Below are 13898 nucleotides of genomic sequence, written 5' to 3' on the forward strand. Positions count from 1 at the left end.
AGAGAAACTCACCGGCAGGTGCAAGTCCGTAATGCTTCATGGATCATGACATGCACAATATATTCATTTATTCAGTAAATATGAGAAGGAAAATATGGGTATTACAGCAGAGAGAAAATCTGGACATCTCTGTTTCTCCTGAAGTTTTTGGAATGGAGGATGTTCTCTAAAGCATAAATATTAATGTCTGCAAGATGTGATCTCTCCGTTAAAGATCCCTACTGTAGGTTACTATATTTCCGGTGAAACTTCTGTTATTTGCCAGTAGCTAAAACAAGCCATAGAGGAGTCTTATTAACCTGAATACCTGACATTAAAATGATCATTAAGAACATACTAAACACGACCGAGACTTGAGGTAGAACAACAATTTTTGTCCAACACAGTGGTCTTCTTCTTTTACATCCACAAAACATCCCAAACTGGATGCACTTGTATTGGAATTTAGCAAATGCCATCTCAAGATGCAGACCCTTCAAACAATTTATACATTTCCCATAAGCTTGTGTTGCCTAGGGATAGAAATGAAATTCAAAATGTCTGATCTAGAATTTTTTGTGTTCTTGTATCCATAGACCACGTCATATTCTACTCTATATATTCCAACGATTGCGTGGCTAATAAATTACACAAAGAGGGGACATTATATGTTTACAAATACTCTCTTGTTCTACCAAGTATGGACTTAAAGAGGCTCTGTCACCAGATTTTGCAACCCCTATCTGCTATTGCAGCAGTTCGGCGCTGCAATGTAGATTACAGTAACGTTTTTATTTTTAAAAAACTAGCATTTTTGGCCAAGTTATGACCATTTTTGTATTTATGCAAATGAGGCTTGCAAAAGTCCAAGTGGGCGTGTTTAACGTAAAAGTCCAACTGGGCGTGTATTATGTGCGTACATCGGGGCGTTTTTACTACTTTTACTAGCTGGGCGTTCTGACGAGAAGTATCATCCACTTCTCTTCACAACGCCCAGCTTCTGGCAGTGCACAGACACACAGCGTGTTTTCGAGAGATCACGCTGTGACGTCACTCACTTCCTGCCCCAGGTCCTGCATCGTGTTGGACGAGCGAGGACACATCGGCACCAGAGGCTACAGTTGATTCTGCAGCAGCATCAGCGTTTGCAGGTAAGTCGATGTAGCTACTTACCTGCAAACGCTGATGCTGCTGCAGAATCAACTGTAGCCTCTGGTGCCGATGTGGCCGACACGATGCAGGACCTGGGGCAGGAAGTGAGTGACGTCACAGCGTGATCTCTCGAGAACACGCTCTGTGTCTGCACTGCCAGAAGCTGGGCGTTCTGAAGAGAAGTGGATGATACTTCTCGTCAGAACGCCCAGCTAGTAAAAGTAGTAAAAACGCCCCGATGTACGCACATAATACACGCCCAGTTGGACTTTTACTTTAAACACGCCCACTTGGACTTTTGCAAGCCTCATTTGCATAAATACAAAAATGGTCATAACTTGGCCAAAAATGCTAGTTTTTTAAAAATAAAAACGTTACTGTAATCTACATTGCAGCGCCTATCTGCTGCAATAGCAGATAGGGGTTGCAAAATCTGGTGACAGAGCCTCTTTAACCCATTACTCTTTGTGATTATGTACACAAGGCAACAATACTTTCAGTAACCAAAAATTTTTAGTCTTGATATTATTCATGTTTTGGTAACTGATGATAAATTATTTAACTCTTTCTCATGGTCATAGGAATTTGAATTAATCCAATTTTTTCCCCAAACTTTGCCTGTTTGCAACTTTTTGAAGCGCTTAGGTCACATTTTTTTCTCCTATAAAGTTTAGAGAAGGGGATACAATCTCTTTTCTATGGGCAAATGGCACTATAAATCCACTACTATGAAGGGAGCAGGTGTCTTGGCTATACTTGTCATACACTTGTTTTTTAGGAAATGACACGACAAGTAGAGTGCTGATATGATTCATTAAACATAAGAATTGCCTCTCGAGGCTGGGGGATGTAGAGGATGCAATGACAGCCATGCACGTTCAATGAAAACATCGAAGAATCTTAAATGATAGGAAATGTAGTTCACATCCATGTCACAAGTACTAGACTTCAATACCTGTCATGTGAGCTATACAAAGTGAATGCCCAGTCAACACTTGTCTTGAATTTTGTCCTACAATATGTGCTTTGGAATGAGTTTCTGGATGGATGATTCAACATATTGCAACCAGATGTAGAAACATATATGAATTGCACATCTGTTAGATAGCATGGTAATGAAAGCTTTGTATTTAAAGAGTTGATATTTTTAGCAGTTACATACCTTGTTTTACCTGTTTCAGGCATACAATTCAAGTAATGACACCATACTACATCTCATCCAGAATGTCAAGAAGGTACCCAGCTACTATATATTGTACAAGAGCTACCGAACCTTTTCTTATTTTCCAGTGTTGTAAAAAAAAAAAAAAAAAAGAATATTTATAAATGTTTGGATTTGCTTTCCTACTTTTTGAGTTTGTGTGGAACAGTGCTAAGCCAGTCACATTATGGGGGGCCTCAAACAGGGCCCATGACTCCATCAGAGGGCTGCAAATCTCATTTAGCCATGGCCTGGATAGGGGGTAGGCATGTTCACATACATATAGGGCTTGTTTACACGACCAAATTTAAGGTCTATGCTCCCTCTTCCAGTTTTTTATTTTAATATCTCGACACAGGAGTATTTTTTAAAATGATTCCAATTGAAAAAGTTTTATGTTTTGGTTGGTCTTAAAAATAAATGCAATATTTAATTGTGGGACAGCCCCTTTAAGGATATGATTGTGTAGCTCAACTTTGGAATTCCTAACTATTAGGAAATTGCAATGTAACACACAATGTTATGGCAACAATGGGTAAAGATATATGGCCAAGTATGTTTAGATGTCTTAATATGTCAATATAGATGTGCTTATTGTCTCCCGCTGCTTTTTTCTTATTAATGTGTTCATTTAAAGAGGCTCTGTCACCAGATTTTGCAACCCCTATCTGCTATTGCAGCAGATAGGCGCTGCAATGTAGATTACAGTAACGTTTTTATTTTTAAAAAAACGAGCATTTTTGGCCAAGTTATGACCATTTTTGTATTTATGCAAATGAGGCTTGCAAAAGTACAACTGGGCGTGTTGAAAAGTAAAAGTACAACTGGGCGTGTATTATGTGCGTACATCGGGGCGTGTTTACTACTTTTACTAGCTGGGCGTTGTGTATAGAAGTATCATCCACTTCTCTTCACAACGCCCAGCTTCTGGCAGTGCAGATCTGTGACGTCACTCACAGGTCCTGCATCGTGTCGGCCACATCGGCACCAGAGGCTACTGTTGATTCTGCAGCAGCATCCACGTTTGCAGGTAAGTCGATGTAGCTACTTACCTGCAAACGCTGATGCTGCTGCAGAATCAACTGTAGCCTCTGGTGCCGATGTGGCCGACACGATGCAGGACCTGTGAGTGACGTCACAGCGTGATCTGGCAGAAGCTGGGCGTTGTGTAGAGAAGTGGATGATACTTCTCGTCAGAACGGCCAGCTAGTAAAAGTAGTAAAAACGCCCCGATGTACGCACATAATACACGCCCAGTTGTACTTTTACTTTTCAACACGCCCAGTTGTACTTTTGCAAGCCTCATTTGCATAAATACAAAAATGGTCATAACTTGGCCAAAAATGCTCGTTTTTTAAAAATAAAAACGTTACTGTAATCTACATTGCAGCGCCTATCTGCTGCAATAGCAGATAGGGGTTGCAAAATCTGGTGACAGAGCCTCTTTAATCTATTTGACACAGTTTTGTAACATCGGCTTTATTTCAGGGTAAACTATCATCAGAATACAAGATCACTCTCATGGACGTAGGACTAGTGATTGAATATCTTATGGGTGGAACTTTTAGATGCAGCTACACCAAGAAAAGCTTTAGAACTATGTACAAACTTTTAAACCAGGTATTTACTAAATTGCATTGTCATGAGTTGGGCATCAGGCAATATACTTGAGCTGGCTATAGATCTAAAGATTCTACCCAGATATAATATTTTTTTTTAAAAAAGAGGCATACATTGGAGAAATATCTGTTGGATGAAAGAAAGCATGTAGCCAACAGTTATCTCACTTGTATGGCCAGCTTATATGTGGTACTGAACCACGCAATATAAAGGCCGCAAGCCAGGCTTTATTAATATGGTGTGAAAGACAGGAGCTGTATTGAGGTGCAGCTCCTGTAAGAAATGATGAGAAAATAGTTAAAAGGGGAAAAAGTTAAATAAAAGTGCCTGAAACACGCTGGGGCAATTTATACAAAATATATGCCTATAATGGGCATAATGTCAATACTAAATATTACAATTGTTATAGTGTATCTTTTAGGTTCATATTAAAATATTGTATTTCTCTGTTTAAGAGGACTTTCAGCTTAAATAAAATTTAATCAGTTCTAAATAAATAAGTATTGGCAGACGCGTAGCTAGGTCCTCCTGCACCCAGGGCAAAGATGTACTTTGGTGCCCCCCCCCCCCAACTTCTTTTCCAACATCTCCTTCCCCCTCGCTATGTTTGTTTTCTCTTCCAATCATTGAGGTGTAATTGTTTTTGTGTAACTCGAGCATAATACCATCTGGACATTTTACAAGCAATATAGTTATATAAGGTAGTTAACATAACAATAAATTAAAAGAAAATAAATGAAAGAGGTCAGTGTGCCTAACTAAAACAGATTTTATAACTGAGGCTTATAAGACTATATGGTGACATAATGAACATCCTCTTCTTGTAGATACTGCCACACACCCCCCTTGTAGAAAGTGCCACACAGCCCCCTGCTTGTAGATCGTGCCACACAGCCCCCCTGTAGATCGTGCCACACAGCCCCCCTGTAGATCATGCCACACAGCCCCCCTGTAGATCGTGCCACACAGCCCCCTATGTCGAAAAGGCCACACAGACCCCTGTATATAGTGCAACACTGCCCCCCTAGTAGATCATACCACATATACTCCTTGTAGATAGTGCCACACACACCCCTTGTAGATAGTGCCACACACACACCCTTGTAGATAGTGCCACACACACCCCCTTGTAGATAGTGCCACACACACACACACACACACACACACCCCATTGTAGATAATGCCACACACACCCCCTTGTAGATAGTGCCACACACACCCCTTGTAGATAGTGCCACACACAAACCCCATTGTAGATAGTGCCACACACACACCCCCTTGTAGATAGTGCCACACACATCCCCTTGTAGATAGTGCCACACACACCCCCTTGTAGATAGTGCCACACACACCCCCTTGTAGATAATGCACACACACGTCCTTAGAGATAATGCACACACACCCCACTGTAGATAGGGGATAACCCTCCCCCCCATAGATAGCACCATTGGGACTCACTCTAGGAGTAGAATCCCCAGCCAGAGCGTAGCCAACGCTCTGGCAGGTTATTCAGCTTTTGGAGGAGCCCCTGATGTCACTGTCCATACATGGCTAGTGATGTCAGGGGCTTCTCCAGGAGCGTAATTCCTGGCCAGAGTGTCGGCAATGCTCTGGTCGGGGATTCTGATCCAGGAGGAGCTCCTGACTTCACTGTCCATATATGGACAGTGATGTCAGGGGCTCCCTCTATGAGCGGTAACCCCGGCCCAGAGTGTTGGCAATGCTCTGGTCATGGATTCCACTACAGGAGGAGTGAATGTCAGACAGGGAGCGGATAGTTTCCTGCTCTGTCATAATATTCAATTGTATCTGTGGACACAGCTATAATTGAATATGGCAGTTGCCGGGACAGTAATTTGGCGGGACTGATTCTGTAAATTTGGGACAGTTGCAAACAATGCCCGTGCTGCCCGGCCCAGCACCCCCCTTCCTTCCCCTCTAGTTGCGCCCGGGGCACAAGCCCCGCCTGCCTCCCCCAACTACGCCCCTGAGTACTGGTTTAGACTGGGGCTACACAATAATATTTGGTTGCATTGCGACGCAGTGATCCCATAATTTTTACCGTGACTCACGTGTGACCGAATAACATGGTGTATCCCCAAAAATACTTTGAAAATGGTGGAGATCTTAGTAACAAACTCAACTCCCCCTCCCTACAGTGTCCTTTGCACTTGTCACAGAGTTTGCTCAAAACACATTCCTATATAAGTCAATAAGTGTTTTCTTTCTTAGTTTTATTAAGTCCAGAAACGTAGTGTTCCTGGGTCCTGATGCAAAATCTGAAACAGGCCCCCCAACTTTACTTGAAATTTATTATACTGTTCTCCTCCTATGTGGCAGAGGAACCATTGGGCCATCTCAGGCAACAGATCCCAACATCTCATATACTTATTCCCCTGAAAATGCACACAGTGAAGTCACTGCACAGGAATAATTTTTACAGTAAGGGCCTGTTCACATCAGCGTTGCCCTTCCGTTGAGGGGTTCCGTCTGAGGTTGCCGTCGTGTAATGGTGATGGAAACCTAGCTAATGGTCGACTGCGCTATTGATTCCGTCAAAACGAAGGAACCCTGTCACAACGGTGACAAACGGAAACCATTAGCCAGGTTTCTGTCACCATTGACTTCAATGGTGAGGGAAACGGAAGCTAAGGTTTCAGTTTGCCTTTCCGTTGAGGGGTTAACCTGATGGAAACCTCAGACGGAATCACTTAGCGGAAAGGAACGCTGATGTGAATACAGCCTTATGTCACAGAACCTTTAACCCCTTCGCGCTCAGCGACGTACTATTCCGTCGCGCTAACCAATACGTTCGCGCTCAGCGACGGAATAGTACGTCGCGGGAGTAACGGCCATTTCGGCCGTCCTCCCGACACATACAGGAGCTGTGACAGCTGCTGTCTCGTACAGCAGCTGCCGCAGCTCCTACAGCGGGAACCGATCGCTGTGTCCCCGCTGATTAACCCCTGAAAAGCCGTGTTCAATAGGGATCACGGCTTTTTAGGGGTTAAGCTACAATCGCCAGCCTGCTACGCGATAGCGGCTGGCGATGGTGACTATGGCAACCGTACACCAAACAATGGCGTCCGGCTCTGCCATCGACGGAAGCCTAGTGGGTCCTGACGAAGTCAGGACCCACTATGCTTGCTGTCAGTGAGTAGCTGACATCGCTAATACACTGCACTACGCATGTAGTGCAGTGTATTAGATTAGCGATCAGGGCCTCCTGCCCTCATGTCCCCTAGTGGGACAAAGTAATAAAGTTAAAAAAAAGTTAAAAAAAGATGTGTAAAAATAAGAAAATAAAAGTTTTAAAAGTAATAAAAGTAAAAATCCCCCCTTTTCCCTTATCAGTCCTTTATTATTATTAAAAATATATAAACAAACAAATAAACTATACATAATTGGTATCGCCGCGTCCGTAACGGCCTGAACTACAAAATTATTTCGTTATTTATCCCGCGTGGTGAACGCCGTAAAAGAAAATAATAATAAACCGTACCAGAATCACAATTGTTTGGTCACTTCACCTCCCAAAAAATGGAATAAAAAGAGATGAAAAAGTCGCATGTACCTAAAAATGGTACTGATCGAAACTACAGTTCGTTACGCAAAAAATAAGTCCTCGCACAGCTTTCTTGATGGAAAAATAAAAACGTTATGGCTCTTAGAGTATGATAAAACAAAAAGTGAATGATTTTTTACAAAACGTATTTTATTGTGCAAACGCCATAAGACATAAAAAAACTATAAACATCTGGTATCGCCGTAATCGTATCGCCCCGCAGAATAAAGTGAATGTCATTTATAGCGCACGGTGCACGCTGTAAAAAAAATAGAATAAAAAAACAATAGTAGAATTGCTGTTTTTTAGTCACCACGCCACTTAAAAATAGAATAAAAACTGATCAAAAAGCCGCATGCACCCCAAGAAAACTACAATGAATTCCTCAAGGGGTCTAGTTTCCAAAATGGGGTCACTTTTGGGGGGGTTTCCACTGTTTTGGCACCACAAGACCTCTTCAAACCGGACATGGTGCCTAATAAAAAGGAGGGCTCAAAATCCGCTAGGGGCTCCTTTGCTTCGGAGGCCGGTGCTTCAGTCCATTACCGCACTAGGGCCACGTGTGGGATATTTCTCTAAACTGCAAAATCTGGGCAATAAGTATTAATTTGCGTTTCTCTGGTAAAACCTTTTGTGTTATAAAAAAAAAATGGTATAAAGAGGATTTTCTGACAAAAAACAAAAGTAAATTTCACCTCTACTTTGCTCTAAATTCCTGTGAAACACCTAAAGGGTTCATAAACTTTCTAAATGTTGTTGTGAATACTTTGAGGGGTCTAGTTTCTAAAATGGGGTGTTTCATAGGGGTTTCTAATATATGGGCCCCTCAAAGCAACTGAACTAGAACCTAAAAAAATAAATAAATTAGGCAATACTTCGCTTCTTACATTATGAGCCATGCCCACCCCGAGATGACCCCAGTTTCGACCGTTTGTATAAACGGAGAACCCTATTAGACCGTTTCAGTGCCCGGTTTTCCAAAGCATTCACCCCCGAGAAGTGTATTTCTATTGATGAGTCCTTGGTAGATTTTAAAGGGAGGGTTCAATTCCGCGAGTACCTGCCGGGTAAGAAGGCAAGGTATGGCGTGAAGATGTATAAGCTGCGAGAGTGCATCAGGGTATGCCTACAAATTATAAAGGGAAGGACACCAGTATTCAAACCCCATAATGCCCCCCCTTACTGGGAGTTAATGCAAACATTTTGTGGGATCTGGTGCACCCACTGCTGGACCAGGGTTACCACCTCTGCCTGGATAATTTTTATACCAGCGTCCCACTCTTCAACTGCCTCGCTTCCAGAAGTCCTGCGACATGCGGCACTGCTAGAAGAAACCTGAGAGGCCTCCCTAAGACTCTGCAGGGCAAACAAGAAGGGGTGAGAGCAGGGCACATTCTAGCAGCAACATATTGTGTGTCAAGTACAAAACAAGAGAGATGTCACACCAGTACCCATGTACCTATACAAGGTGCCAGTACAGAGACCCCCAAACCAGACTGCATCCTGGGCTACAATAGGTACATGGGAGGGGTGGACTTGTCAGATCAAGTCCTGAAGCCCTACAGCGCCATGCGGTGTGGTATAAGAAGCTGGCCGGGCACCTCATACAGATAGCATTGTACAATGTGTACGTGCTACGTCGATGTGCAGGCCAGAGGGGAACTTTCCTGGAATTTCAAGAGGTGGTTATCAAGAACCTAATCTTTAGGGACCAGGAAGGGGGGGGGGGCACCCAGTACTTCTGGAAGCGAGGCCACACGCATCGTACCAGGGCAACACTTTCCAGGAGAATTTCCCCAAACTGGCAAGAAGGGAAAAAGTCAAAAGAGGTGCAAAGTCTGCTATAAGAGGGGGATAAGGGAGAACACAATATATCAATGTGACACGTGTCCCGAAAAACCAGAGCTCTGTATGAAAGAGTGTTTTAAAATTTATCATACATCCCTTGGTTTATAATTTACCCCAATTTTACTTACCCTGATGTACTCCGCACAGCTTATCCCCCCTTATCTTTCCCTTCTGAGGCCTGCTGTGTGCCCAGGCAGCTGATAACAGCCACATGTAGGGTATTGCCATACCCGGGAGAACCCACATTACAGTTAATGGGTTGTATGTCTTTGGTCAAAATGCTCACTACACCTCTAGATGTATGTCTTAAGGGGTGTAGTTTTTAAAACGGGGTCACTTCTTGCAGGTTTCAACTGTACTGGTACCTCAGGGGCTTCTGCATACATGACTTCGCACCAGAAAATCCCCAGTAGGCCAAATGGTGGTCCTTTCGTTCTGAGCCCTCCCATGGGCCCAAACGGCAGTTTATCACCACAAATGGGCTATTGCTGCACTCAGGACAAATTGCGCAACAGAATGGGGTATTTTATTTCTTGTGAAAATAAGAAATTTTCAGCCAAAACTACATATTATTGGAAAAAATTAATTTTGTTTTAATTCCCAGCCCAATTCAAATAAGTTCTGTGAAAAAACTATGGGGTCAAAATGGTCACAACACCCATAAATGAATTCCTTGAGGGGTGTAGTTTCCAAAATGGGGTCACTTCTGGTTAGTTTCCATTGCTTTGATACCTCTGGGGCTCTGCAAATGCGACATGGCACCTGAAAACCAATCCAGCAAAATCTGCACTCCAAAGAACACACAGCGCTCCTTCCCTTCTGAGGCCTCCCATGGGCCCAAACGGCAGTTTATCGCCACAAATGGGGTATTGCTGCGCTCAGGAGAAATTGTGCAACCAAATTGGGTATTTTGTTCCCTGTGAAAATAAGACATTTTGATCACAAATGACATCTTATTGGAAAAAATTAAATTTTTTTAATTTCACAGCCCAATTCAAATAGGTGCTGTGAAAAAACTGTGCTGTCAAAATGGTAACAACAACCATAAATGCATTCCTTGAGGGGTGTAGTTTCCTACTGTTTTGGCACCTCAACACCTCTTCAAACCTGGCATGCTGCCTAAAATATATTCTAATAAAAAAGAGGCCTCAAAATGCACTAGGTGCTTCTTTGCTTCTGGGGCTTGTGTTTTAGTCCACGAGCGCACTAGAGAAACATGTGGGACATTTCTAAAAACTGCAGAATCTGGACAATACATATTTAGTAGTATTTCTCTGGTAAAACCTTCTGTGTTACAGAAAAAAAATTGAATAAAATTGAAATTCAGCAAGAAAAATGAAATTTGCAAATTTCACCTCCACATTGCTTTAATTCTTGTGACATGCCTGAAGGGTTAAAAAACTTTCTAAATGCTGTTTTGAATACTTTGAGGGGTCTAGTTTTTAAAATGGGGTGTTTTATCAAGGTTTCTAATACATAGGCCCCTCAAAGCCACTTCAGAACTCAAGAGGTACCTTAAAAAAAAGGCTTTTGAAATTTTCTTAAAAATATGAGAAATTGCTGTTTATGTTCTAAGCCCAAGAAAAATAAAATAAATGTTCAAACAACGATGCCAATCTAAAGTAGACATATGGGAAATGTGAACTAGTAACTATTTTGGGTGGTATAACCGTCTGTTTTACAAGCAGATGCATTTAAATTCTGAAAAATGCTTTTTTTTCAAAATTTTCTCTAAATTTTGCAATTTTTCACCAATAAACACTGAATATATCGACCAAATTTTACCATGAACATGAAGCCCAATGTGTCACGAGAAAACAATCTCAGAATCGCTTGGATAGGTTTAAGAATTCTGACGTTATTACCACATAAAGTGAAATATGTCAGATTTCAAAAATGGGCTCTGAGCCTTAAGGCCCAAACTAGGCTGCGTCCTTAAAGGCAATGTGTTGCCAGAAAAACATGTTTTGTTTTTTTTAATTAAACATTTAGTGTGTAGGTGATTAAACATTGTTCAAATTTTTTTAATTTTTTTCACGAGTCAGGAAATATTATAAATTAATTCTAATTTATAATATTTCCCATTGCTGGTCACTAGATGGAGCTATTCCCAAAATTGCAGCATTGCAAAATTGGGTAAAAAGCCCTCGCTCTAGTGAGCTCTCAGCATCCCCCCCTCCTTTATCCTGGCTAGTGCCGGGATAAACGAGGGGTTTGAACGGTCTAACCTCCTACACTGTGTGTCGCCATTTTTTGAGCTAACACACAGTGTAGTAGGTTTACATACAGTAGTAAACGTACACAAACACGAACATACATAGAAATCTCTTACCTGCTCCTGACCGGAAGTAGTAATCTTACTGTCCGGCCGCGACTTCCGGTCCACAGGAAAATGGCGCCGGACGGCGCGCATTTCAAATTGGACTGTGTGGGAGCGGCGCATGCGCAGTTCCCACACAGACGGCGTACATTGAAGTGGATGGGACGGGAGCCGTTCGCAGTCCCTATGGGACTGTGGCTGCCGTATTCCATGTCTGTATGTGTCGTTAATCGACACATACAGAAATGGAAAAAAAAATGGCAGCCCCCATAGGGAAGAAAAAGTGTAAAAATAAGAAAAAGTAAAACACAAACACACAAATAAATATAAACATTTTTAATAAAGCACTAACATCGTTAACATATTAAAAAAAAATTGTGATGACACTGTTCCTTTAAGGGGTTAAAATGCACACAATGTTATCCAACTGCAGGAATAATAAACAAGGGGATGTTTCAAAAGAGGTAAAATAGAGAGATTATTCACTGTACAAACTGATAATGGGTTCGTATTAGAGCCGTGCACACGCCGGGAGTCTGAAATCAGCACAGAAACAGTGCTAGCCGGCAGGGATACAAATCATATAATCCCATATCACTTATCACATAAATTAGTGATACTGAAACGCGTAGGATTACTTCTTGGCAGGGGTTCAGGAAATCTTTATAATATAAGGAGAGATTACGGTCCATGGGTGGATTCACATCCTATCACCCATCGACGCCTCCCATACCTCGGGCCACTTGCTTTTGCCTGTATTTCATAGTAGTGGGCTTTAAGAGCCAGTTTTAGAATTTAACAAATAAAGAAATATTAAAATAGAGAGATATGGCAATACAGGTATAAAAAATACAGTAATTGCACAATATAGACATAAACACAATGATGTGACAGTACAGGTCACAATACAGAGATTTTAAACAGTGATAATAAAGATCGTGATGTCACAACAAGGGATTAATGACCAAAGTGAAGTAACAGCACAAGAAAAAAGAGGGTTTTACACATGACGATTATCAGGCAGACGAGCGTTAATATAACGCTCGTTGACGATAAATGCCCAGTGTAAACGGAAACGATCAGCAGATGAACGAGCATCTGCTGGTCGTATCGTTTTTAAAAAGTACGATTATCGTTGTCGGCGGCACATCTCCCTGTGTAAACAGGGAGACTCACTGCCAACATAATAATAATGGATGGGGACGAGCGATCGGAGTAACGACTCCTCATCCCCATCCATAGCTCCATGTGACAGGAGCAAACGAGCGCCAATCAACAATGTCTCATTGACCGGTGCTCGCTGCATTGGCCGCTTATTGGCCGGTGTAAAAGGGCCTTAAAAGTCACAGTGATGTTACAGTGCAGGAGTGATTCATACATTGATCATGATACAGGGATAATTCACAAAGTGATGTCACATAATAGGAATAACAAGCGCAGTGATGTCACTGTAAATGAACAATATTTAGTCATAGGAACAGGTTAATGCACATATTAACAGTATTGGAGTAATTCGCACAGAGATGGCACAGAACATGAAAAATAAGCATAGTGATATCACAGCTAATGGCTAAGGACTACAGTGAAGTCAAAGCACAGGGTTAATAAACACACCATCATAATACAAGGATAATGCATACAGTGATATCACAGCACAGGGATAATAGAAATGGTTATGAAGCAATAAGACAATGAAAATAAAAATAGATAAAAAAAACAAGAATATGTTTCAGTATGTATTTTAATAATTAATTAATTTCAGCCACAGCGCAGACCCCCGGAAAGTTTGTTGCTGCATCAAACTTTTTCTGTAAGGCACCATACCTATTTGTTATCATCATGACCATGTGGTTGGGACTTGAAATAATCAGGTCTTGATGATGTCATTAGAACCTGTTAATAACAGCCCGATACAGGTGTTCGTGTAGCTGTGGGCCATCCGATCGCCAGCAGGGGAACCAACGTAAATTTATGTTGGTGCTGCACGAGATCAGCAAATGTACATGTAAATCTACAGTGGGCTTTCCTGAAGTTGTTAACCCCTTCCTCTCTGCCCAGCATAAATTAAAGGGGTTATCCAGTCGCTAACAATTGATGCCCTATCCTTAGAATAGGCCAGGGGTCTCAAACTCGGTCGGGTAAATGGGCCGCACATAGAAAAAATGTGACGGGCCGCATTACTTACTCAAATTTGATAACATGCTAAATTCTTG

The 13898-nt window shown here is 41.9% G+C and overlaps 1 protein-coding gene across 1 annotated transcript in view; it reads left to right on the plus strand.

Annotated features, from left to right (window-relative positions):
* LOC142750442 (transient receptor potential cation channel subfamily M member 7-like) overlaps positions 1 to 13898 on the plus strand; it is a 94850-nt gene that overhangs the window by 27112 nt on the left and 53840 nt on the right. The window contains exons 16-17 of the mRNA XM_075859443.1: positions 2313 to 2366; positions 3821 to 3952. Coding sequence (XP_075715558.1) covers positions 2313 to 2366; positions 3821 to 3952 — 186 coding nt within the window. The remainder of the gene's footprint in view (positions 1 to 2312; positions 2367 to 3820; positions 3953 to 13898) is intronic.

Source organism: Rhinoderma darwinii, chromosome 3, assembly GCF_050947455.1.
Source record: "Rhinoderma darwinii isolate aRhiDar2 chromosome 3, aRhiDar2.hap1, whole genome shotgun sequence".
NCBI lineage: Eukaryota > Metazoa > Chordata > Amphibia > Anura > Rhinodermatidae > Rhinoderma > Rhinoderma darwinii.